Genomic DNA, 24660 nt, shown 5'->3' with positions numbered 1-24660 from the left:
GACAACTGATCTCTGAAAGCAGTTCTTCTATAAATAACAAAAATGTGGAGGCTGCACTGCTATCCCATTTTCTTTAAAATGACCAGAAATCTATCAAATGCTCCCTTTATAAATAATCAAAAAAGGATTCTTTGGACTACTCTGCCATCGCTATTTGATGTTGAAAACATTTTTGACGTATTTTTCAAGAAGAGTTAAGCAGCTCTAGAACAACTGGCTATTAGCATAGCAAAAATATATTTTGTGTGCACGTTCTTTTGCATTTTACTCTAGCAAAATCCTACCAGATACAAGAAGGAAAGGCCTCCCTATGGCATATTTAACACTAATTCAACATATACTAGCTTCCTTTATTGTAAACCCGTTTTTGAAATGTACAAGTGAAGGAGGATGAAGAAAGAACATATGATTAATAAGACATTAAGAAAATGTCATAAAGAAATGAAGCAGAGTTTTAGTTTCTGATTTTTTGAGGGGGGTAAATGCAGCTAATTATCTAAAAAGAATAAGTGCTGCTTACACTGGCATTTTGACGAGCCACTAAATCCTAATTACAATCCCAATTACTACAGTAATTGGTACAATTTTCAGAGACAATAATAGATTAAATGTGTAGTCTGTACCTATAGTTTTTTATGGTGCATAAAAATTCACTAAGTTGATAGCTCGTGAAAGCAGATTTAATAGCATTAAGGTTAATTTATATAATTCAATTAAGGGCTTCTAAAGGAAAGCACTCATAAATTAAACTGATTTTCCAGTCAGTACGTATTCACAGAAGATGCCAGCAGACATGGGTTCCACCTTCAGCCCTGCCAGGAAAGGAGGGCTGCAAAAGTCCCTCTAGTCGTCATACAAAACAGACTGAGGACTCAGCAAATGCGAAAGGTCCAGATGCCCAAGCAGATAAAGACAGTGTCTGCCTTGGAAGTCACCTTCTTTGATCATCCCAAGTTACTGATGAAGACATAGGTTCAGAGACATAACATGACTTAGCCAAAGTACACATCTCTGCTGATGGCAATTGTAGTATGAATCAAGGACTCCTCTTCCCTCAGTATCATGTCTCTTTTTTAATCACACAGCCTTCCTACCTTCTCAGTTGGAAAGGAGTGAAGAAGGGAGAGATGGGGGAGGAGGAGGAAATGTAGAAGGAGGAAGAAGGAGAGAAAAAGGGCATGTGGCAATCATTTTTATAGCTAATTTCCACACAGATTAACGAAGCTAGAAAACAGACAATTTATTGATATTCAGTCTAAGGACAGATGTTAGAGTTCAAAACGCCACCAATTACCAAACTGATATTCAGAATCAGGTCTGCAGAGGTGCCTTAAATATTATGCCCACTCTAGAAACCTCTAGAACGCCCCTTATTTGGAGGCAGTAGTGTCTCCCTGCAGTTTAAATAACCTAATAAAGGGAAATCACGATGGTGGCTAACCCATCACTGACTTTCTCCTACACGTCTTAGCAGATAATAAGTAGATTTAATTATTTTCTCCTCTTAACAATTTGACAACCATTTTATCCTCCTTGGTTCGCAGCTCAAGTTGGAGCACTTTTCGAAGGTTACCACTGCATCAAGTGATGGCAAGTGGGACTGATACCCTGGACACCAGGTCGAACACTTGCTTAACCCACTCACACCACGGAGACCTGCTCTAAGGAGCCTCTTAACACGGAACAGGAATATTTTCTAGCCTTAAAGTCAGTGGATTCTCTTTCTACAAGACACTTCATCAACAATGATGTGGCACAATTTTTTTTTAAAAGGTAGTTTACAGAATTAAAAAAAGACAATTACAAAATTCTACATTTGGATGAATGTATGAAACAGACTGATCCTTACAATGCTGTGAAGTAATAGGGAATTTGATTTCCCACAGTTTCTCATCAACTCAGAGCCTGAGAGAACAAGTTGACAGATTGAGCAAAAAGAAATACAGAACACCAGCTAAATTTGATTATTGATTAAAAAACAAATACTTTTTTACTGTAAATATTTCCTACATAGCACATACTTAGATTAAGAAATTCTTCATTAACTGAAATTGAAATTTAACTGACATCCTTTACTTTATCTGGCCACCCTACAGAGAAGTAACTTAAGTCATAGTCTAAAACCTCCATCTTCTGGCCACCTCAACCATGTGGTGTTACTGCTAGATATTATTATTTAGTCATCTGTTTAGAACTTCTTCCACGTTCCTATTTCAGCTCCCTTATCAACTGATTTTAACCTCCATTATATTCTTTAATTTCTCACCTGAAGAGAAATCTGGATTTAGACAAAATTAATCTAGTTGATACTCTTGTAAAAATGCCTACTGTTTCATACTTTCGAAGTACTTTTCATTACATAATTTCACTGATCACAACAACTCTCAGGGGATAAACTGAGAAGTTAGTGTTTCTATTTTTCAGCTTTGATGACTAACATTCAGAAAATTTAAAGAACCACTAAGTTTCTCACAGCTAGTAAGGAGATCACTACCTGAAATCCGAATATTGTTATGTGTAAATTCAATTAAGAAACAGTAACATCTATTCTATTTCCACTCATAATTAAGATAACTAACAAATTTTAAAGGCTATTTTCACCTTTGCTTTAACAGACAATAATCAGGGATGAGCTGTTTTACATTATTTTGGCCTGTATCGAAATGGTAAGGCTAAAATGAGAGAGGAAAGTATGGCTTACTGAGAAATTTTCTTAATCACTTCATTTAAAAAAGTTTTTAAACTTGAAAAAAGTGTGAAATGTGTTGAAAGCATGTCTTAGCATAAAGAGAAATATAGTGGTCCACTTTTAAATTATAATATTATCATAGTGTCTTTGCTAAAGAGACTTGGTTCTATAATAGCATTATTCTCATAAAAAACAACTCATTCAGCCTTTAAAAAGAAGGAAATCCTACTCTTTGTGACAAGAGGGCTGAATCTGGAGGATATTGTGTTAAGTAAAATAAGCTGACACAAAAGAACCAGTACTATATGATACCACCTACACGAGAAATCTAAAATAGTCAAACTTAAAGAAGCACAGTAGAATGGTGGTAGGTCGGGGGAAGTGGGAAATGGGGAAGCATTGCTCAAAGGGCACAAAGTTTCAGTTACACAAAACGAGTATGTTCTAGAGATCTTCTGTAGCACAGAGCCTACAGGTAACAATACTACACACTTAAACTTTTGCTAGGAGGCCATGTCGGGCTGCACTCCGCAGGCCTGCAAGCTGGTACCTGCTCAGCCTCAAGACTGAAGGAAGAGCCCGGAGTCAGTGACAGAGACATCAGTGGTTCCATGGACGGGGGATCTTACACCTCTGAAGCAAGGTCCTGGAGCGACAGCCTACCATGTGGGTCAGAGGGCGTGCAGGACATGGTGGCAGTCTTCACTATGGGAGGTGGTTTAAAGTGATTTTGGTAGCGACAGAGTCATGTAAGGAGGAATACACTTTCTTTACAAAAGTAGGGTGATAACCACCTTTTTCTTACCATGCAGGAGAAGGTAGCAGTGTTATAAAGAAACACTAAACACTGTCCTTACAATTTTATTCAATATCTATTGAATCACGAGGCACTCACCTGGGTAATAGCGGGCCAGGCCTGTGGCACTGCCGAACACCTGCCATAACAATGAAGGATCTTCCTCTCGATTTTTCTTGAAAACTTCATCTAAGGCACTTGTCCAGTTGAGTTCATTTAACACAATTGTTGCTACCAAAAAGAACCCCAGAAAAATCAGTTAATTCAAATTTATAATTAATATTTGAACCTGTCTTCATTTATTTGCAAAATAATATTATACATTTCCATTGCTTTACCTATAAAACCATTCTAATTCAGTGGTGATCCAAAAGTTTAGACATGGAATCATGTCTCCAAACAAATGTTTATACAATGGTGGCCTCACTGCCATTCTGGGCTGGGTGATTGTGGGTGTGGGAGCTGTTCTGTGCTTTATACACGTGTAGCAGCATCTCTGGCTTCTACCCACTAGATGCCAGGACCATCCGCCCACAGGTGGCAAGCAAAACTAGCCCAAGACATTGTCACATAATCCTGGGGGTGGGGGGGCAAGACTGCTTCCTGTCGAGAAACACTGTGATAGATAAGACAAGAAACAGCAGAGCTCTCCCGGCTGCGAAGGAGCAGGAGGCACCCCTCCCACAGAGGCAGCTCTGAAGAAATCTACAGGACACCTCAGGACACAGTGTGTTCACTTCCTCCCACACTACTGATGGTTCTCTGTGATTTACTAACACAGTTAGGTCTGATATCTAAATTAAAAAAAAAAGTAGATGTTTGTCACTGAGCACAGTCTATTAACTGTTTACACAATAAAAAAAGTATACATTTTGATAAAGACAGTCTGGACAGTGTGGGGGGTAATTTCAATTAATGCCTCTTTGTTTGGGTCTCTCCCCCCTCCTAGAATGTCTAACAATAAAAATGGCTGTAAATCTGTCAAAAAAAAAAAAAAAAAAAGCTCATTCAGAGGCTTGACAATATCAGTATTAGAAATCAGAATTAATCAATATCATTATTACCTTTATGAACAATAATTTTCACTTTTTCTAGTTGGTTCAACTAAATGCTGATAATAAAGGGCAGGTCATTGATTTCGATACCTACTTATAATGACTGACTGACCCTGAATAGATGTCACAAACATATGCTATTCATTACAGTGAAAGAGGAACAATTCTAATGTGGGATATAACAAGGGGTGAAACAGAACGCAATTTAATTGATAATGACGGGTCTCCATGATCATAGCATCCTATGTCTAACATACTAAACATTTAACTGACTTAGAATATTATTTTCCCTTTACACAAAAAAGATGACAAGGTAATCTCATCTTTTTTTGGAGGGGTCTTTGTATGTAAAATGTATACAATGCTCCCAGCACATTAGCAGATTGGGACACTCTGCATTTGAGAATCTATGACCAAGGCAAAACAACAGACGTGAGCTTGGAAGAGCAACTGGAGGTGCTGCTTCACTTTTTCTACTCTTTTTTGTGACCACAGCAAGTAAAAGAAACAAATGCAATCTCAATTAAATCACGCACAAGATTTTTTTTAAAGGTAAAAGAAAACACAGCTTCTATGAAGAAAGATGCACAGCATATGTGTTTATATTTTAAAGTTTCTTATTTACCAAAAAATGAAAACAAGTATATATGCTGTGAAATTGTTCTGGGACCAGAATCCTACTGCATTTCTCATTATTGAAAACAAACGAGATTTCCATCTTTATGGATGCGATTACTTTCAAAAAGATCAGTTGTGTGTGTGAATATTCATGAGCTGGGTCAGATCCACAGTGCACCTGAGATACTAGTGAATTCAAATTCAAAAGCATGATCCAGTGAACACTGAGTGGCCAGTTATATGAAAATTTATATTCACATAGATAACCTGAACTGATACTCACTACTCATGAATATTTATTTTACTATGCAAAACAACATAGAAAAAGAGGGGTGTCTTACTCTTCTTTACACATTCATGAATTTTACAGTAATATACCACTCAACAAATAATCATGTTTATTTATGCTCCACATAGTTAGAATAGATTGGGGATTAATGAAGTCTATCTCTTCAATTTCCTTGACTCTAATTCACATTAAGCAACAACAGATATCTAATTATTCTTAATAGAGCTATACTTGTTTCAGGGCTGCTAACTTTTTCCTTAGTTTTATTTGATAACAACTGCTACTTATCAGGCTCTGATACACTGATCGTGAATTACACTTTTGTGTACTCAGGGAAAAAGTCAAGCTCTGAAATCTTATCATCATGGCGATAGGTTTTAAAATTGCAATTTATACATTAAGAAATTCTTTTCCAGATAACACACTGCAAAATGTTTTCCTCAAAACTTGTTCATCTGCAAATGAGCAATGTATTTAAAGAATCTGCAGAACAGACACTTGAAGTGATTTTAAATCTCACTCAGAAGGAAAGAAATGTGTTGTATACCTACCATATGAGCAAGGTTTATAAATTTGATGATTGTGTGTATCAAGGAGTGAGGATAAAGATACTTCCGTTTGTCGGTATGTTTATAAAGACTTTGAGTGCAATCATTATTCTAACAGCCACAATTTTTATTTAAATGTCCAGACCAAGAAATCCAAATTCAAAGGCTCTGTCACAGGAGTGCAAAATTAGTGTCCCTCTTTAGAGAAGAGTTTGACTGTTAGATAGATTTGTCTATCTAAATGCACAGTCTTTAATCCAACAATTCTACTTCAAGGGATACATACTATGGATAGCAGAGATCTCCAGTCCTGAAGCAGAGAATTTTACACCAAGATTCAATTAGACTGTTCAAAATTTTTGACAGTAGTAAAACTAGGAAGTAAAATAAACTGCTGCACTAGGAAATAATTTTCCTCAAATTTATATTGAAAGCAGCCAAAAATGTAAAAGAACACACATGAAACATCAAAGCAAACCACTACGAATATGATTTTAGACCCCTCTTGGTGTTTTGGCTATATTTTTTTGTTTCACATTATAAATTACATCTGATTATGAACATATATTATTTTCATATCCTACAATAAGCAGATGTTTATCTTCTTAACCTTGTAAAAAATAAATAGCTTATCCAGAATTACTAAGGTGTCAAGCATTTCTCCATTTCTGTTATTAGCACAGCTTAGGAAAAACAATACTGAAATAACAAGGTCATTTGCAGACAATGGCATAAAAAAACGAATGCAGAATACAGGTCATGCTAAAACAAGTTTACGTCATTTCCTGAAACTACCTTCTTCCCCTACTACTTTCACTATATTTACACACACAATTTTTCTTCTGTCTTATTTAAATTTGTAAGCAGAGTTTATTTAGGAAGACGTTTTTAATTAACTGTTCTAGCTACAACTGGGTAAGAAGCCAGGTGCACTAGCGAAGTTAATAGTTATGAGGAGCTCTTTGGTTTTTTATTACAAAGAGTTTATGTGGTTAGGCTGGTGCCTCTCTCTGGCCCTACCAAGCATTTTTAGTCTCTCCACTTTTCCCAACACCATGGTACTTAAAATAAAATAAAAGGTACAAAATGTGATCCCCTTCCATAATAGAACAAATAAGACCAGTTCCTCAGAAAATTATTTTCAGCAACTACTACTCTGGATTATGAAACTGTATTGCTTATTTGCATAACCTGTGGCACTCTGACTCACTAAAGCTCAAAGGTTATAGGGAAGTTTCCACTTGTCATGGTACATGATGAAGACTTTTAAAATTCAACTGTTTTTCTACAAAGCACAATACTTATATGAAGGTCCAGAGCAAGAATTCAAAATTCAGAAGACTTTTATTTAATTTCAGACACATTGGTATAAACTAGTAGCCAAATACTGTTTCATATAATTCCAGAATAAATTATCTTTTTACAAGCACTCAAGATATTTCTTGGCCCCTGATAAAACCCTACCTTTCATTTGGACAGATATACTCAAGAACATGGACAATAGCTCTGACTGGTTCTCCATAAATCGTTTGGCAGTATTTTAAATTATATTGTATTTTATTTTCTCAATTATATATTGCCTATGTATTGCATTGTTTAATATACTGTATACTGTATTCACCCGTGTCCTTCTTCTCTCCTACCTCTTAAAAATACTAATGTTTTACATTCACACAAAATTCTAATTTCTTGCTTGAACGGAGACTAGAAGTACACGCGTGTCTTATATTCTTTTCACTGTACAGGACTAACAGGTCAAGGGTGATCTAGCCTTGAACCTACCGCCAGCTACTCAGGAACTTAGCTAAATGTCTTACAGCTTCTTTAAGAGTATAATTAGTCCTCACTTTCTGTTGACTTTTAAGGAATGAAGATTTTTATCTTTTGTTAGAAAATCAGAGTTTGTGAAAAAAATTCCTTCCTAGTAGCCAAGGCTAAGCCTACTAAATGCAGTGAATGCTGGGACAGCAAACCTTGACTTGGGGCCTCTGTTCTCAACGGTATGACAGGATATCACTGGTAATTGATTCAGAACGCCAAGCCTATGTCTCTACTCTTCTCATGCTGAGTTTTCAAAAACATGGCCTTGGCATTCAACAATTCTCTTTTAGAGGATTCTTTTGTTCAATCTGGCTTCTCAAGGGAAGAAAGAAAAATCTAATTTGTAACAGCACAAAAGAAGCATCTTACATTTGCTGCTAATTCTTCTAAAATACAAGACTTCTCTCTGTATCTCACTTATGACTTGGAAACAATTGTTGACAAGTTCAGAATCCAATTTTCTCCTATAAATTTCAGCCCAGGATGTGTCGCGCTATTGCTCCCTTTTAAGTTCGAATACATTTTATTAATTTATTCAGGGTTGCAGGCCTCACCATGCATTGAAGGCACTATATAACTATTTGAAAAACCTTAAGGTTATTTATGATGTCAACTACATATTTGAAATGAAGTGGAAATATGCTAGAAAAAAGAAGAAAAACATACTTCTTATGACTTACTTAAAATGTAAAATAACTTTGCTAAGACTGTATCAAAAGTATATTTTTTAAAACATAAAATAGTTTCAACATGTCTTTAATAAGATCTGTACATACTAAAGCTATGTAAGGCACTGAAGGCTGGAAACTATTTTAAACAATACTAAATATGATACAATAATTAAAACAAGAGAACTATCCAAAATGTTTACTATACTATTTCCATTTAATAATACCATTCTATTATCATAGCCTTGCACTGAGATAAAATTAGCATATATTATTAAACTATTGCCATTGATAATAACAATATAGTCAGTGAAATTTATTAATGACTTACTGTGTGCCAGCAGGTATGTAAACCATTTTCTATGCATTATCTCATTTAACTAGAAATGACACTTTGAGTGAGATACTATTATTCCTTTAGATGATAAAAATAAAACCTAGAAAGGGCATGCAATTTGCCAAAAACCATATAGTGAGAATTGCAGAGACATCACTGAAGTTAAGTTAGATTCCAAGATTCTTACTGTTATGAGCTATTTATTTCTTAGCTTTCGTTACATGCGTAGCTCTGATTTTGAATTTTAAATCTGAAAAAATAAAAAAAATCACCTATGCCTTTGTAACAGTGTTTCTCAACTGAGAGAGCTATTCCTTCCCAGGGGACAGTCAGCAGGATCTAGAGACATCGTTGATTGCCATGACTGGTGGAAGGCTATTGGTATCCAGTAGGAAGAGGCCAGAAACCCTCTAAATACCCTTCAAGGCACAGGACAGCGTCCAAAACAATCACCCGGCTCAAAATATCAACAGTGCCCAGGTTTAGAAACTTTGTTCAAATACAACTATAAATACAAGACAATTAATCCACTTTTAATATAAAAGCAACATTCCCAATGAATACTGTCAACAAAAAGCCACAGTGAAACTTCTCCAAACTGAAACTTGATAGATTTTTAAAATATTATTACTTCATATTAAATTATGTCAGTATTTCAGGCTACATTTTGACACCCTTTGGGTTGAGCAAATTTGCCTTTTAGATTTTAGTCCAAGAAATTATAACACATTATTCTCATACCTGAAAAAGTAAGGATTTCAACACTACTTTTTAGCGCCATTAAGTGTTACCTCTCCCCACCTCCTGCTTTTTGACATTCATAGAATATTAGTTTTCCTTTTTTTTAAATGATTCAACACTATGTGATTCTAAACTACATTTTATCCTTATAGTAAATGTTCATTTTAACCCACAGTATATAGGGTAGTCATTAAGCCGATGAGCTCAGCCACATGTCACTAATTTTATTCATCAACCTTAATCTCTAAAAACAAAAATGCTAATAAGAAGAAACCCACTGATCCAATTAAGTGCACAGACAAAAAGAATCTACTTTAAGGACTAGACAGTGTGCATAAATATTAAAATGAACGAATCTTTTCAGTGGAATTGGTTACAGGAATCTCATCTAATCCCAGTGTAAATGAAAGATTAATAAGGTACAGGGAGGCGGGAAGACCAAATCTAATCTCTCTGATCACGTCTCAGACACCAGCATGCACCTCCCACTGTGGACGGGAGGACAGAAGGCTCCAGGGCATGCGTGGCCCCTGATGAGGAGACCAGCCTCATGCCTCCCATTAATTCTGCACACATATTAAGAGGCCCTTGTCCTTGTCAATCCTCTAACCGCCCGTACTAGTGAGATTTCTGGTCTTGCTCCCAGTGTCTTTAGTTTTCCACAGATTGAGCACCTGGCTAATACCCAGAACACAGCTGCTCTGCTAAATGAAATCTGCACATTGTGGAACGCAGAGAAGGAGCTCAGGAGAAACCACTTCATTATTAAAGAAAATAAGAACAATGCAAGGGGAATCGGAGACACTAGGATCCAATGTCATGTTTATTAACGGAAGGATTTTTAATGTCACTTTCAATAAAATAGTAATTACTCGTACGGTTGTTCCTGCAGGGATCAGAGGGTTTTGCATAAGAAATGTCATAAGGTGAGGAGGCAAGAGAAAAAGTCTGTTTCATCTTTCAAGCATTCTGAGTTTTCTCTATTCCTAGTATTACAAAAAGTAAATAAACAAATGAATGATTAGTAACCGGCAGCCAGGAGACTCACTGGCACAACCTGCTACTTAAAACTAACCATTTCATGTCTTATACTTCTGTTGTTCTTTCATCTAAAAAAATAAACACGCTAAAGATGCTAGACGGGGTTCATGTGAATGTCAAATAAGCTTTATGAATAAAAGGACATCAGTGAACATGATTTTGTCATAGTCCTTTCCTTAGCTGGATTAAAACCCTGTAAGACGCACATCTCCTTTAGATGTCTTACATAGAAAACACCTTCGTTTTATATCCTGGCACATTATTTTAATTTTGTCAGTTATCTTCTTTTACTTGAACAATAACATACGTCTTTCCTATATAGCAATTAGAATATAATTCTATTTATTTTTCAATGAAACTACATTCCTTATGTCCAGCCCCTAATTGATTAAAAACCTCTCACATCATGAGGTACTCTTCATTGGAATCACATAGTTGAAATACTTTAATTTAAAATTTGGGGAACTTTGTAAAATTTGTAAATATAAAGCAGGAACTTTACAGTAATTACTTGAAGAAGACAATACAATTTCTTCTTTTGATACTACTTCAGAAAGTTATTTCTATCACAAATGTGACTATCTGTAATTAAAATTACAAAAAGAAAAATTGTTAAGCGTCTATTTCTATACATTAGAGCAATTCTTCAATAAACTCAGAGCCTGTTAAATTCTGAACAAATGAAAAATAGCCAAAAATGCCCTGGATGGTTCTTAATTTAAACTTTAAAAAGGAAAATAAAATACATGAGTTTAAAAAAGAAATCAGAAACTATGAGAACACAGAAATGAAGTTGAAAGCCACGTAAGAATGAATATGCAGTTAAGACCAAATTTAAAGGACTCCAAATTGTGGGATTTTTTTTTTTAATGACTACTTATCTTGCTGGTGATGCCTTTTCCTTTAAATAATTAGCATTTAAGAATTCAGTATGTGTATGTATGCAGTATGAGCAGAGACAATTCTTGCTTACTGCTCTCCCACTCAAAAGCTGAGTGTCTTTGTACCAGAAGTACCCATTTGGCCTTGGGAAAGCATTTTACCTTCTCTAAACCTCATTTGCCTTGCCTGCACAAGGGGGTTAATAATAGTACCTGCCTCACAGACCTGTGTTGAAGATTATTCCTTAGAACACTGTTGGTCATTTAGTAACTGTACAGTAAATGTTACCTGCCCCTATCATTATCATTATTTTTTTATTTACCTCTTAATACTCAGCATTTAAAAGATTTTCAAAAAATATCTTGATGGAGCAGTTCTGATTGAGCTGCTAAAATGAGTGATGAAAACCTAGTATCCTCTCTTTTCCTCAAGGAACCCGGCTCTTATCTCTAACCTAAATGTCTGACAACACTACTGAATTTTCTTCTTATAAATCTCATGAAGAAAATAGTATGTTAATGCTTTCAAGCCATCTACATTGTTACAAGAGAATGCAAAAATGAAAAAGAAACTTACAATAGCATTTATTGTACTGTATAATTTTAGTGGAGATAATTTTTACTATGGAATATTCCCAGTGCTCTTGAAATCAAACCACACTGCTGACTGCTGCCATGAATACAGCAGAGACACACTAAAATTCTGGGAGAAGATATGAAATTATGTAAGACCTAATATACACACCAGACGCAGCACAGGCAAAGGCACGTGCACACACAGAATCATGCACACGCAGTTCTGTCAAAGCAGAGAGGAAACTCTGGCTGAGAGTTACAGACCAAATTAGCTGTGGGAAATCTCTGGCCTTTGCTCTGAGACTGCCTGACTGCATTGGGGATTTAGTGTCTACATATAAATCCGGGCTGCTAAATTCACAAAGAAGGATCACAAAGTATGGGAGCTGACTAATGAGACACTGCTGAAGAAGGATAACAAGGCGCCCAGGGGCGAAGGCGATACTGTCAATGAGGCACACACTGCTTAGTACTTAAGGGTTTGTCAACTAGTTTCAGAACAAAGAGCTGCCTGGTGATTTTAAGATGGAAAGATCAGATGCACTGAACAGCACACACTAGATGGCTGTAATCAAGAAGAGCGATTGCTGGGTTTAAACACCATGCACTGCTTCAGGGTGAAACTAAATAAAACATAAATCTCAGAAACCGAATCACAGATTCTTACTTACAGAGTCATGTTACATAAAAGTACAGATGAAATCTAATACCGTTTCTCAGACGACGTGAGGTTAATACCCGTACATCTCTAGTTGCACACGAACTCAGTACTGCACAGCTGTACAACACTGGGCAAACTATACAGTTATAGAGGGTTCTAGTTTTTCAGGTAGAGGATGGAGAAAACAGAACCAATGATATCTAGGGTTGTTCTAAAAATTACAATATAATGCTACAACTTCATGCATAATAGTCATTTTGTGAACAGTAATGACTAATATTCTTAGTTACTCAAAATTTCAGTAAAAAGAGTAAATATATTAATTATGATTCTTATGTGTTGGGTCATCTTTTTTAGGTTGGAGGTGATTTTCAGTAGAAGGGCTAACATTTTCAGTTCTTTAATCAGCCTTCGCTGGGCTATCTAAGCAGGTACAAATGATCCTAAAACACTGTTTCCTCCTCTCAGCCAAAAGTGACAGGTCAATGGTGGCTATCATCTGAACTGCAGGCACTGAATCAGCCTGGTCCTCCTTCTAGCTTCACTTCAAGTTCTGTGATAGAGCAACCCTTTCTAATGCAGATGCTTTGAAGGGCCTGGTAGATACACCGTGGCCTCGTTTTTAGGAAGTCCTTTAAATCAACGAATAATTCTGTGAAGCTTTCTATTACATATTTCCCAATTTGTGTGCTTCATTTCCTCATCACCTGATTTCTGTCATGTATTCATCTAACACATATTTACTGAGCACCTATTATGTGCCAGGCACTGTTCTAAGCTCTTGAGTAGGAGTCGGCAAACCTTTTCTTAAAGAGCCCGACTGGAAATATTTTAGATCTATGGTCTCTGTCACAACTACTCACTTCGCTGCTGGAGGATGAAAGCCGTAGGCAACATATAAACAGATGGATGTGACTGTGTCCCACTAAAACTTTATTTACAAAAAGGGGCAGGCCATAGTTTGCAGACTTCTCCAGAGCTGCAGGGCCATCAAGACAGGACTTCTAATATCCTAGTGGAGAAGACACACAATAAATAAAGTAATAATAAGAATATATTAGAGCACCGTAGGTGTTCTTTAAAGAATTAAAGCTGAGGGTGCCACAGAGACTGACTAGGTGGTTACTTTAGATTAGGCTGTCAGGAATGTTCTCTCTGAAGAAATGTATTTTAAGCCGAAATCGGAAAGACAAAGAACTCCCCATGGAAAGACACACATAAAGCATTTTATTAAGATAATAGAAACTAATGAGTAATTGCATGGGTATCAGTAGAGTGGCTTCTGCACCTAGTGTGGTATTTCAAGGATACAATCTCACAGTTTTCCTGCAACACCAAAATACCTAAATAGAAATATATGGCGCAAAAGGAATATTGTGCCCAATTAAAAATGGCTTGGGTCTTTTTACTAATAAATAGATGGAATTCTAGAGACGTGAAGGTCTAATTCCAGTACTATACTCAATCATTCAAAGCACAGTAATAACCCTTGACTAGGCTCTTGGAAATGAAGTCAAATAAATTGTGATCATTCTTATCAACTTGCTCTAAATTGAATGGAGAAAGAGATAAATCAGAGCATCTTACATCAAAATTTTTATTTGTATTGCAGACCCTTTTAACAACAGTACTGCCTATCACAAGCTAAGTAAATGTTCTGAGAGTCAGGGGAACAGGTGGTGGTCAAAGAGGACTTCCTGGAGGAGGTGGTACACACAGTTTTAAAGTAGAGTGGAGAAGCAGTAGGAGAGTTGGGTGATTGATTCAGTGACACAGGGGAGAAAAAAAGGCATACGGCATTTCAGGAGCTTGCCGTTCTTCAAAACGAGTGAATACAAGAGAAACATGGAACATGGCAGCAAGGATAAGATTAGAGACGTGCTGTTATGATGATCCAGAAGTACTAAACCACAAAATCATTTCATTCTGAGAACTGAGAGAGCCGTATACCCTAAAGTATGAAATAATCCTATATGCTCTTGAGACTTCACTCACAGGCCAGCATGGAAGAGGACAGAAAACAGATTGGAAACCAACCAGATGTGAAGGGGGAAGACAAGACAGAAAGCTAGTACGGTCTGGCCGGTGAGGAACAACAATAGTCTGAACTGAAAATGCAGTGGTGGACATGGGGAGCGGAAGCAGATTAAAAAGGTGTAGGGAACAAAGCATCTACAGACCTGGTGAAAGATGACGGGAAGGGGAAAAGAGGAGCCCTGGTTTTCTGGCTTGGACTTGGATAATTTTGTTAATAAAGATATGAACAGTGGAGGAGGGGCACACTATAAGACATCACTGTCATAATGTGAGGCGCCTGTGAGATATCCATTAAACAGGCCTATTCCAAAGGGCGATTAGAAAAATGAACCTGCATCTTAGCCATGAATCTGTACAGAAGAATCAGATTTGGAAGTCCCTGTTACAGAGACAGTTGGAACTATCTGACTGAGGGATGGTAACAGTTACTGACATCAATAAACGCCACAGATCTTCAGTACTAAAGAGGCTTTACTTACGGAGAGAGGTTGCCAAGAGGAAATAACATGGATCTAACGTAAACAAGAACACCTTTTCCCATGAAAAGTAATCAGCGCAAAGTATGCTTTAATAGGTATCTACTGTTTTCATTTAATAAAGACAGCAAAATGTGTCTTTCGAATATAATTTTTACATCTGCATTAAAATAAATGCACCGAATACAAATTCAGTGTATCTATGCCTGACTCATAGTCCATCAAGAAGAGATAGTGTGAAAAGATATTGAAACCAATAAAAACCCATTATCTTCTAATGCACTGCTTTGAATTTTGCCTTTTAAAAGTAGTTACTGACTTAAATCAAGTACCCAGGGATACAATGCCTGAAACTCTCGTATGTAGAGCACTTTACCTAATGCTTGCTGTGCACTTGGAGAATAAGCCATTTCCCTTCTGCCTTGGTTAGAATGAGGTAATCTATTGTGCCTTAACACTCACACAGCCTCAGGAGACGGAAGCTCAGTGATTACACGGTCTTGTAAGACCATAAAGCTCTACCGCAGGAGTCGTGTACGTATTAAAAAGACACTTCAAACTGCCAAACATGCTCTTCTTACCATCACTGTGTGACTCTCCTCTGCATTTCACTTGCACCTTTGCCTTTCAGAAGTGATTTAAACCTGCCTCAGTAACTCTGACTGCACAAATGCCAACCACTCCCATTCACCACAAGGCAAGAGTGACAAGATTTAATTACTTAGAAACATCTCAGGTATTTATTCCTCAAAAGGAAACATCAACTGACCTTTTTGGTAAAATGTAATATCAGAAAGTAACTAAAAGATGAAGATTTTATAAATCTTCTATTTCATAAACCAGAAAATTAGGCCCATGTTAAGAGGGAATAAAGTCAATTTAATTTTGAACACACAGTTACCATTCTTTGAAAAAACATCCACAGTTTATTGAAATGAATTTTACTGTTCTTCCCCAAACGTATTTTCTTTGGTATTAATCTTATTCATTTTGAAACAAGCTTTTACTTTCTTGTCACTTTGTGTTCCGTATCAAACTGATAGAAGCCAGGCTCTTTTACATTATTTGTCAGTTTTTCTGGCCTTTCAAATAAATTTGAAGCAAAGCTTTTTCACTTCTTTTTCTACTGAAATTCTTTCACATTTATTCTACTGAAGTATCAGTCTTCCTTTTTCTTGCCTTTTCATCTACTTTTCTTAAATGTGACGTCTCAAATATTTTTTGTTTAAAACCAAAAGACTGTGTATTTTATTATTTAACAATTTTTGTAGTTTTTCCTATTCTTTAAAATCACATACCCTTGAACAAGGTAGCAATACCTTCTTAGACAAGAAAGTAGGGCTGTGTGTGGTCAGTCACTATGGGCAACAGATCGTATTACTGAATTCTCTATTTAAAGTGCTATATGATTATTATATGCATAACCAGTAACACAGAATTAATTTATTTAAAAACATTCAGTTATAACAGCTCTTTGAGACACTGCCAAAACTTCCCAAAATAACTTCTGTGAGGATGGATAGACAACTTTTTATGCCTTTGGAAACTGCAAGAATAATAAGACTGAGAGTGAATTTAACATTTCTTTGTAATATTCTGAGGCTTCTCCTGAATGTACATTTATTTCCTTGCTTCCAAAAGTGCACCTAGTGATATTTTCTACTCTTGGAACTCATCTTACTAATCATTTCATAGGAAATTTACTTTAAAAAAAATCATTTAAAAATTTCACCTTACTGTCTAGAATTTAGCATCTCTTATTAAAGTTGATAAATCTTTCACAGGTATCAGGTTTTTTTTTTTTCAGCATATAAGATATGTTCATTAAAATGAAAACTTGTCTGAAACTCATGAACAGTGTTCGTTATGTCCATTTCTACACAATTCCTTTCTTCCATTAGCTCAGAATAAGTTGACATTTAAGCTAGCAACATCAAAATATTGACTATGGAAATATACCTTTTTCCTATCAAGCTATTTTTACCTGAAATCTGAGTCAATCAACAGCCTGCTGGAAAGAGCTCTCTACTTGAATAATATACAAATATGAACTGTGTACATACGTGCATTTACACAAAGCAAAGTGGGGATTAAGCAGAGAATTGTAATGGTATTCTAAATATTTGAATTTTTCAGAAAATTCCAAAGGTGCTTTTTTCTAACAGGTGTTTTTATTTTGGATCAAGACTGATGTCCTTAAACTTTTTACTTCTTTTCTGGCAAATGCTTTAACTTCACTTTCTAAGAAAAGCCCCTAATTATAAATTTTGAAATGTATAAAATTTATAATTTTTGATATGTATAAATTATAGGCAAGACCACTGGTTTGTGAATAACTCTTTGAAGTAAAACAGAATTAAACTATCTGGCACTGTTTTACACTGAAATCTAGACCTCACTAATTATACTAAACAAAAATGTAGATGCAGACAAATAAATGTGTAAATGTAATATTCCTTTATAAACTCCTAACATGAAGGATTCTTATACATAAAAGATTACATAAATAGCTGACATTTGCAGAAACTATACACTAACCCAACATGAAAATCTAAGGGAGAAAACAACTATGTACATGCATGACTGTACACTACCAAAAGAATTTGAAGTTGGAAATTAAGAATGTCTTGGTCAGAGCAAAATTCTTCACTTTCACAGGAGCAAAATCTCCTGTACCTTTAGTACTATGGAAGGTCTGAACCAGGCATGGTCAAAATCGGGGGGGGGGGGGGGGGGGCAGATGATGGGTCACAGCTTCTATATTATTTACCCAGAAATTCAACAAATGAACACCAGTAAAATGTCAAGTGAGAGCCTGAACTCCTAAGAGAAACGAAAATCTAACAGTTCCAAAATAAAACTTCTGAACAATGCGCCTTACTGTTTAATTGAAAATCAGAAGACATATAATACTCCTATTTGACTGAAAACCTATAGTTTTTTAAACTTTCGTTAAAATTTTAAGTTTCATTGTAAGAATTAATGGAAAGTACTTAAATTAAGGTGAGTATACCAATGCCATAATTACAGTAATGTTATTATATGGCTCCCTGTAATGCAAAAATATATAAATTATCAATAAAATATATATTAAACATATAATACAATCTTTATAGCCTAGTAACCTAGGTTACATTCACATCTCTTCATTTGAATGTGTACTGTAGCCTAGTGATTATAGAATCCATGTCAGGTCAATTATATTCCCTCATAAATTATAAGCAGTATAATTTTGTCAGTGGGAAGGTAGTCAACATAAATTGTGGATAACAGTTCACTTGTGAGTTTTATAAAACAAACTAATAAGCTGGAGATGGTATCATTTCAGTATGTAAAATGTATGTATTTTCTTAAGACTGATTTGACTGTTGTCTTGGAAATGAGCAAAATGTACTTTCAAAATCATTAAGAGTCTAAAATCAATCTATCATCCAATCTCCTAAGAGAGTAAACAGTAACTTTTCGTTTTCCCTAAATTGTCATACTTTTTAAAATTTGGATTAAGGAGAAAAAGAATGAAAGATTGAGAATAAGAGAAAGAAAGTGACATTTATTTTGCAGCTCTAGGTACATCTGTTTGATAAGGGCTTTAAGACTTGGCAAAAACTGTCTTAAAATTTACTTTGGAGACGAAACTTTCAGACCAAAATTTTTTTTAAAAAACACTCTTGGAAAGAATCCTGAGAAACAGAGTAAATCAGATTAGTCATTTTTAAATAGAACGATGATCCAAAGGTAAGATGAACAATGATATTTTAGAACAATCAGTCAGGTAGAACTATTAGAATATATTTGTTGCGTGAGTAAAGGTGTATGTATACTTATATACATATTCTATGTATGCATATACATATGATTTCAGCACGTTAAACCCAGGGATGTAGAATGACGGAGACTCCTTCCGTCTAGTTCTAGCCACCTGATTGTGGGACAGGAAGAGAATTCCAGAGAGTCTAATTCTGACAAATTAAATCTACCAGCTTGAAAGTCACAAATATCACTTCTACCATAACCTATTGGGTAGAACTAGGCATGTATCACCCCCCCACACACACCCCGTTACAGGTGAGAAAAGATGTGTGTCTAAAAGAGACTCAGAGAGAGCTGAGCATTGCAGTCTGTACTAAGCCTTGTCATACAGCACAACACCCTGAGTAAAATGTACTGGTGGAATGATTATTTTAATTTCATTAACAATATAACCTATAAATTAGACAACAATGGCTTCTCATTTAATAATAATTTATGTAAAAGAACAAAAGAGGAGTAACCTAAAAAAAGACAGAAAGTCAGGAATACTTTGGAATGATCAGTGGAACAAGTTTCCCTGGAGAACACTGTTCTAAATTGAGCAGAAGTCTGGTTTTCATCATGAGAGGAAAAAATGTTGGCACATATTGAAATTCTTGAATGTAGAAAGAAAAATATTAAAATATTGTGATTATGCTGCTATGTGATATAGAGCCCTAACAGCTCTATATCTCCTGTACATAACTCTTTGTACATAATTCTTAATGTCTACTATATATAATTTATATTATATATAGTCTGTTACAATACTATACAATATCAAAATATACATGAGTTCCAATTACTCAACAGCCTCACACCATATACAAAAATAAACATTCTCTGACATAAATTGTAGTAATGTTTTCCTAGGTCAGTCTCCCAAGGCAATAGAAATAAAAGCAAAAATAAACAAATGGGACCTAATTAAACATACAAGCTTTTACACAGCAAAGGAAACCATAAACAAAACAAAAAGACAACCTACAGGCTGGGAGAAAGTATTTGCAAATGATGTAACTGACAAAGGCTTCATTTCCAAAGTATACTAACAGCTCATACAACTCAATAACACAGACACAAACAACCCAATCAAAAACTGGAAAGACCTAAATAGACATTTCTCCAAAGAAGACATACAGATAGCCAATAGGCACATGAAAAAATGTTCAATATCGCTAATTATCAGAAAAATGCAAATCAAAACTACAAAGAGGTATGACCTCACACTAATCAGAATGGCTATCATTAAAAAGTCCACAAATAGTAAATGCTAGAGAAGGTCTGGAGAAAAAGGGAACCCTCCTACACTGCTGGTGGGAATGTAATTTGATGCAGCCACTATGGAGAATCCTTAAAAAACTAACAACAGACTTCCCATATGATTCAGCAATCTCAAGCCTGAGCATATATCCAAAGAAAACTCTAATTAGAAAAGATACATGCACCACAGTGCTCACAGCAGCCACTACTTACAATAGCCAAGACATGAAAGCAACCTAAATGTCCATTAACTGATGATTGGATAAAGAAGTAGTATATACATACATACATACATACATATACACACACACAATGGAATACTACTCAGTCATAAAAAAGAATGGAATAATGCCATTTGCAGCAACATGGATGGACCTAAAGATTATCTTATTAAGTGAAGTAAGGCATACAAAGACATATATGATATCACTTATATGTGGAATCTAAAAAAATGATAGAAATGAACTAATTTACAAAATGGAAACAGACTCACAGACGTAGAAAACAAACTTATGGTTACCAAAGGGGAAAGTAGGGGAGGGATAAATTAGGAGTTTGAGATTAACAGATACAAACTACTATATATAAAATAGATAAACAACAAGATCCTACTCTACAGCACAGAGAACTATATTCAATATCTGGTAATAACACAGTGAAAAAGAACATAAAAAAGAATACACACATACATAATATGTGTGTGTGTGTGTATCTGAATCACTGTGCTATATACACCAGAAACTAACACCATACAGTAAATCAAATACACTTCAATAAAATAAAACAAGTTGTGCTGTAAGTGAAATATAGACAGATATGATCACTGACTACTGAAACTAAAATAAATGAAAAGCATTCTGTATTAAAATGATTATACACATAACACTTGTATCATCTTTTGAATTATATATGGTCATCATTCAATTATATCAACTGGACACTTGAGGGAAGCTTCTTTATCTCAGTCTTAGAAATCTTGATTTTGAATTATTTTTTAAATTGATGACAAATATTTTGGCCTTTTCATGAATTGTTTTATTTTTCAAATAGTTATATAACTCCTTTAGAATTAAGTGTGATGAAAAAGTCTAGATGTTTTATTATTTACTCTTTTTTAACATATGGTAATTATTTAATTTTTTTCCTAGACTAGAACACTGTTATTGAAGGTAATTCCAAAAGGAGCTATCAGGTCAAAATACCAAAAATAACTATTAAATATATATAAAACTACTGAATAAACCTTGTTCACATTTAGAAGGAAAAAGGAAAACATTTTTATGTTAAAAAGACATTTTTTAAAAATTGACACTATAGAAACTTCAAATCATAAATGACAAAATATAAGGGATAGTTGACTTTTTCCATTAACCTTGCTATTAGAAATGGGAAAATATCAGGTACATATACTGAAAAATAATTGGAATCAGTTTTTCTCATCTTTTATTTGTGTCTCCCCATTCCCCCCCTCCCCAGGTTTGAGGAAGAGCTGATAACTGAAGAGGATCAAAGAATTATATTATCCTGGAATGAGGATGTTCTTCTATGGGCCAAAAGAGCCCTGTGATTTACAAAAGATGAAGACTAAGTAGAGAAGCCACTTGAAGTATAAGAGAGACCATCCTCATGCAGGCTTAGTTTCTTTAAAAATAAAGCCTTCCACTGACTGCTTGTGTATCTCTCCTGGGGACATAGGCTCTGTAATTATTGCTCATGTATTTTTATATGATGGGTGGTGATTACCAAGAAAGCAAATAAATAACAACTGGTCTTCATAGCCCTGGAAGGGCAGTAAGGGGCCATTTCCTCATCATGTTCCAGTCTGGGTGAATTTATGACAATGAAGGGCCCCACTGTCCACGGGAGCCCACCGGGAACTTCCACACAGTTTCTGGTTACTATCATTTGCAAGAAACGAGTAAAAACAAAATTAATTTTTATGTAAGACTGAAACAATGAGCAAGCCCTGCAGTATTTTTTTAAAGTGTCATGTATTATTCATTAGTTTAAAATTACAGATGACTTGATTTGCTCAAATTACAAAAAACACTGATTTAATTCCATCTCAACACAACAGTAACTTACAGCCCCCTACTTTAAAATCAGATCTCTGCATCTTGACACAAAATAGTTTTGAAATCTTTAGCTCATCTAAAATCTTTCTCTTTTTAATAATTGGATGTTGGAAATATCTTTCAAATGACTCTTTATCTCTGGGGAGAGATCTGAGTGAGATTTTATCCATGAAGCAAAATGCCAGATGATTAAAAAATCCTCATCTCAAATTCCAGACCTCTATTTTCTCTCCAGTTGTCAATCCCTTTTTAATTTGCTGTGAACAGTACTGTCGTTCTGTTTTGGAAGCTATTCTAATTTAAGATTTCATTATCTCTCTTCTTCAACCTTTGAATGGCCTGTCACTTGCTATACCCATCATAAAAAGCTAGCCAAGTACACTTGTGCTTTCCAGCTATCAATTTATAGAGGCACTGAATTGTGCACACTTCTGTTTTCATGTCTTCCCTCTATGTTCCCTCTTTAGTTTCTTTTTAAAACCAAAGAAACAATGAATGTTTCTTGGTATTCCCCGCTAAACAATTTTTAAAAAGTATAGCCATAACTGGACCTTTGTCAAATCCCTGAATATTCTGGTTCAGTAACAGCCTAAAAATTGACAGAATATTGTTTCACAACTCTTAATAAAACATGAAAAATGAATAGAAATTAAGAAAGTTTAATAATCATATTAAACAATATTTGATTCCTCTTAACAAAGAACACTGAGAAACAAATTTCAGCTTTGAGAAGTTATGGAAAGACCTGTGATATTCCTTCGTGGTTATATATATATACTAGTCAGAGAGTTGGGATTTAGGTTACCTACAAATGGGCATCACCCTTATTAGATGAGAAACATACAATACCAAGACTAAACATATATGTTGACACAGATTCTTTACAAACCTTTCTAAGAACTCTTGACTCACTGAACATCCTTCATGGGACTCCTAAAACAAAAAAACTGTCCATTGGCTATTTCTTACATATTTGGCCAAATATGAAACAATATGGGATACATTTTGCAATGAAATATAGTGTGAGACATACAATAAAACATTAAGAACCACATGACATGTGATGCCCAAATTCTGGCTGACTTGGCAGCATCTGCTAAGGCTGACATGAAGCATAAAGTATGTCACCATTCTCCTATGGTACTTTACATGCTCTGAGGAAGTAAATCCAAAATGCCACCCAGGGCCATGGAGGCAACTAGCAGAAAGCCTTCAAATAGTCTAGAGATGTGTGTCTGCTGGGTCAAAGGAACCATAGATGACAAGAGTCCAGTACGAAATCTCTAAATGACCTGTTAAATCTCTCCCCAAGACAAAGAGTTAGTTTAAATTATCTGCAAGACTCATCAATCTACCCAGACCCACCAAAGTCACCCAGCCAGATACTGACCATTCTCTTCCCTCCCTTCCCCTCAGCACTTCTACCTGGTGCGGACGAAATACTCACAGCAGCTTGGAAGTGCCCCAACCCCTTTGCCTTTTTTCCACTGCAGGCTTCCGTTAGCCCTAATGTTGGGTAGTGGGTGAGAGTTAACATTAACTCAAATTCAGACTTTGACTATTACATGGGAACAAACATTTTAATTTCTGAACTGAGAATATTTTTTAACAGACTTGTTATCCAGTCATTCACTAAAAAAAGTTTGAGTCTAACAAAATAAGTTTAGATCTTTACAATAAACTAAATGTCACGCTTCGATGAGGTGATTCAGAGATAAAAAAGTGAGTTGTAAATTTTATCAAAAGTATTGAGCCCACCTGCCTATAATATAAAAATTCCTAGAAAACATTATGCGAGTTAAATGAAATATATACTTGTAGTATGCTACTGTTACATACTCATAGAAATACGGAAAATATTGGGTAAAACAACTTAAATTTTATTTATTCCTAGCATAATTTCTCTGAGCTTTTAAAGGTTAATGATACTATGAATCTCCAAAGAGGGAGCTATAAAATACATTTGCCAAGTCTACTTGGCGAGCAAACCATTACCCCACCTAAGAATCCTGCTAACATTTACTGCCTATAGCACAACTGACGACATGTGGCATGTTCTAATGAGCAGTTGTGAATACCGTGGCAGCTGATATGGAAGATGGATACAACCATCACAATAGATGTGTATACAGAAGAGCTGAGTGGATCTTGCAGTAGTAGTTACCTCAAGAGCTAACTTACAACTTTATTTTCAATGTGATCTATGGGTTTTTATAATCCTAAATATTACTGTGGGTTAAAATACCCCTCAAATTTCAAATAAGGGACTGGGATGCTGCACAAACTCAACCAAGAGAGA

The 24660-nt window shown here is 35.3% G+C and overlaps 1 protein-coding gene across 6 annotated transcripts in view; it reads right to left on the bottom strand.

Moving 5' to 3' along the window:
* The window catches only part of CACNA2D1 (calcium voltage-gated channel auxiliary subunit alpha2delta 1), a 425079-nt gene that overhangs the window by 120386 nt on the left and 280033 nt on the right, over positions 1-24660 (bottom strand). For all 6 annotated transcript variants that reach the window (XM_064487623.1, XM_064487624.1, XM_064487625.1 and 3 more), the window contains exon 7: positions 3585-3716. In XM_064487623.1, the coding sequence (XP_064343693.1) occupies positions 3585-3716 (132 nt within the window). The remainder of the gene's footprint in view (positions 1-3584; positions 3717-24660) is intronic.

Source organism: Camelus dromedarius, chromosome 7 (assembly GCF_036321535.1).
Source record: "Camelus dromedarius isolate mCamDro1 chromosome 7, mCamDro1.pat, whole genome shotgun sequence".
In the NCBI taxonomy this organism is placed as follows: domain Eukaryota; kingdom Metazoa; phylum Chordata; class Mammalia; order Artiodactyla; family Camelidae; genus Camelus; species Camelus dromedarius.
Note: the sequence above shows the minus strand (reverse complement) of the source record. Positions and strands in the feature narration are given on the sequence as shown.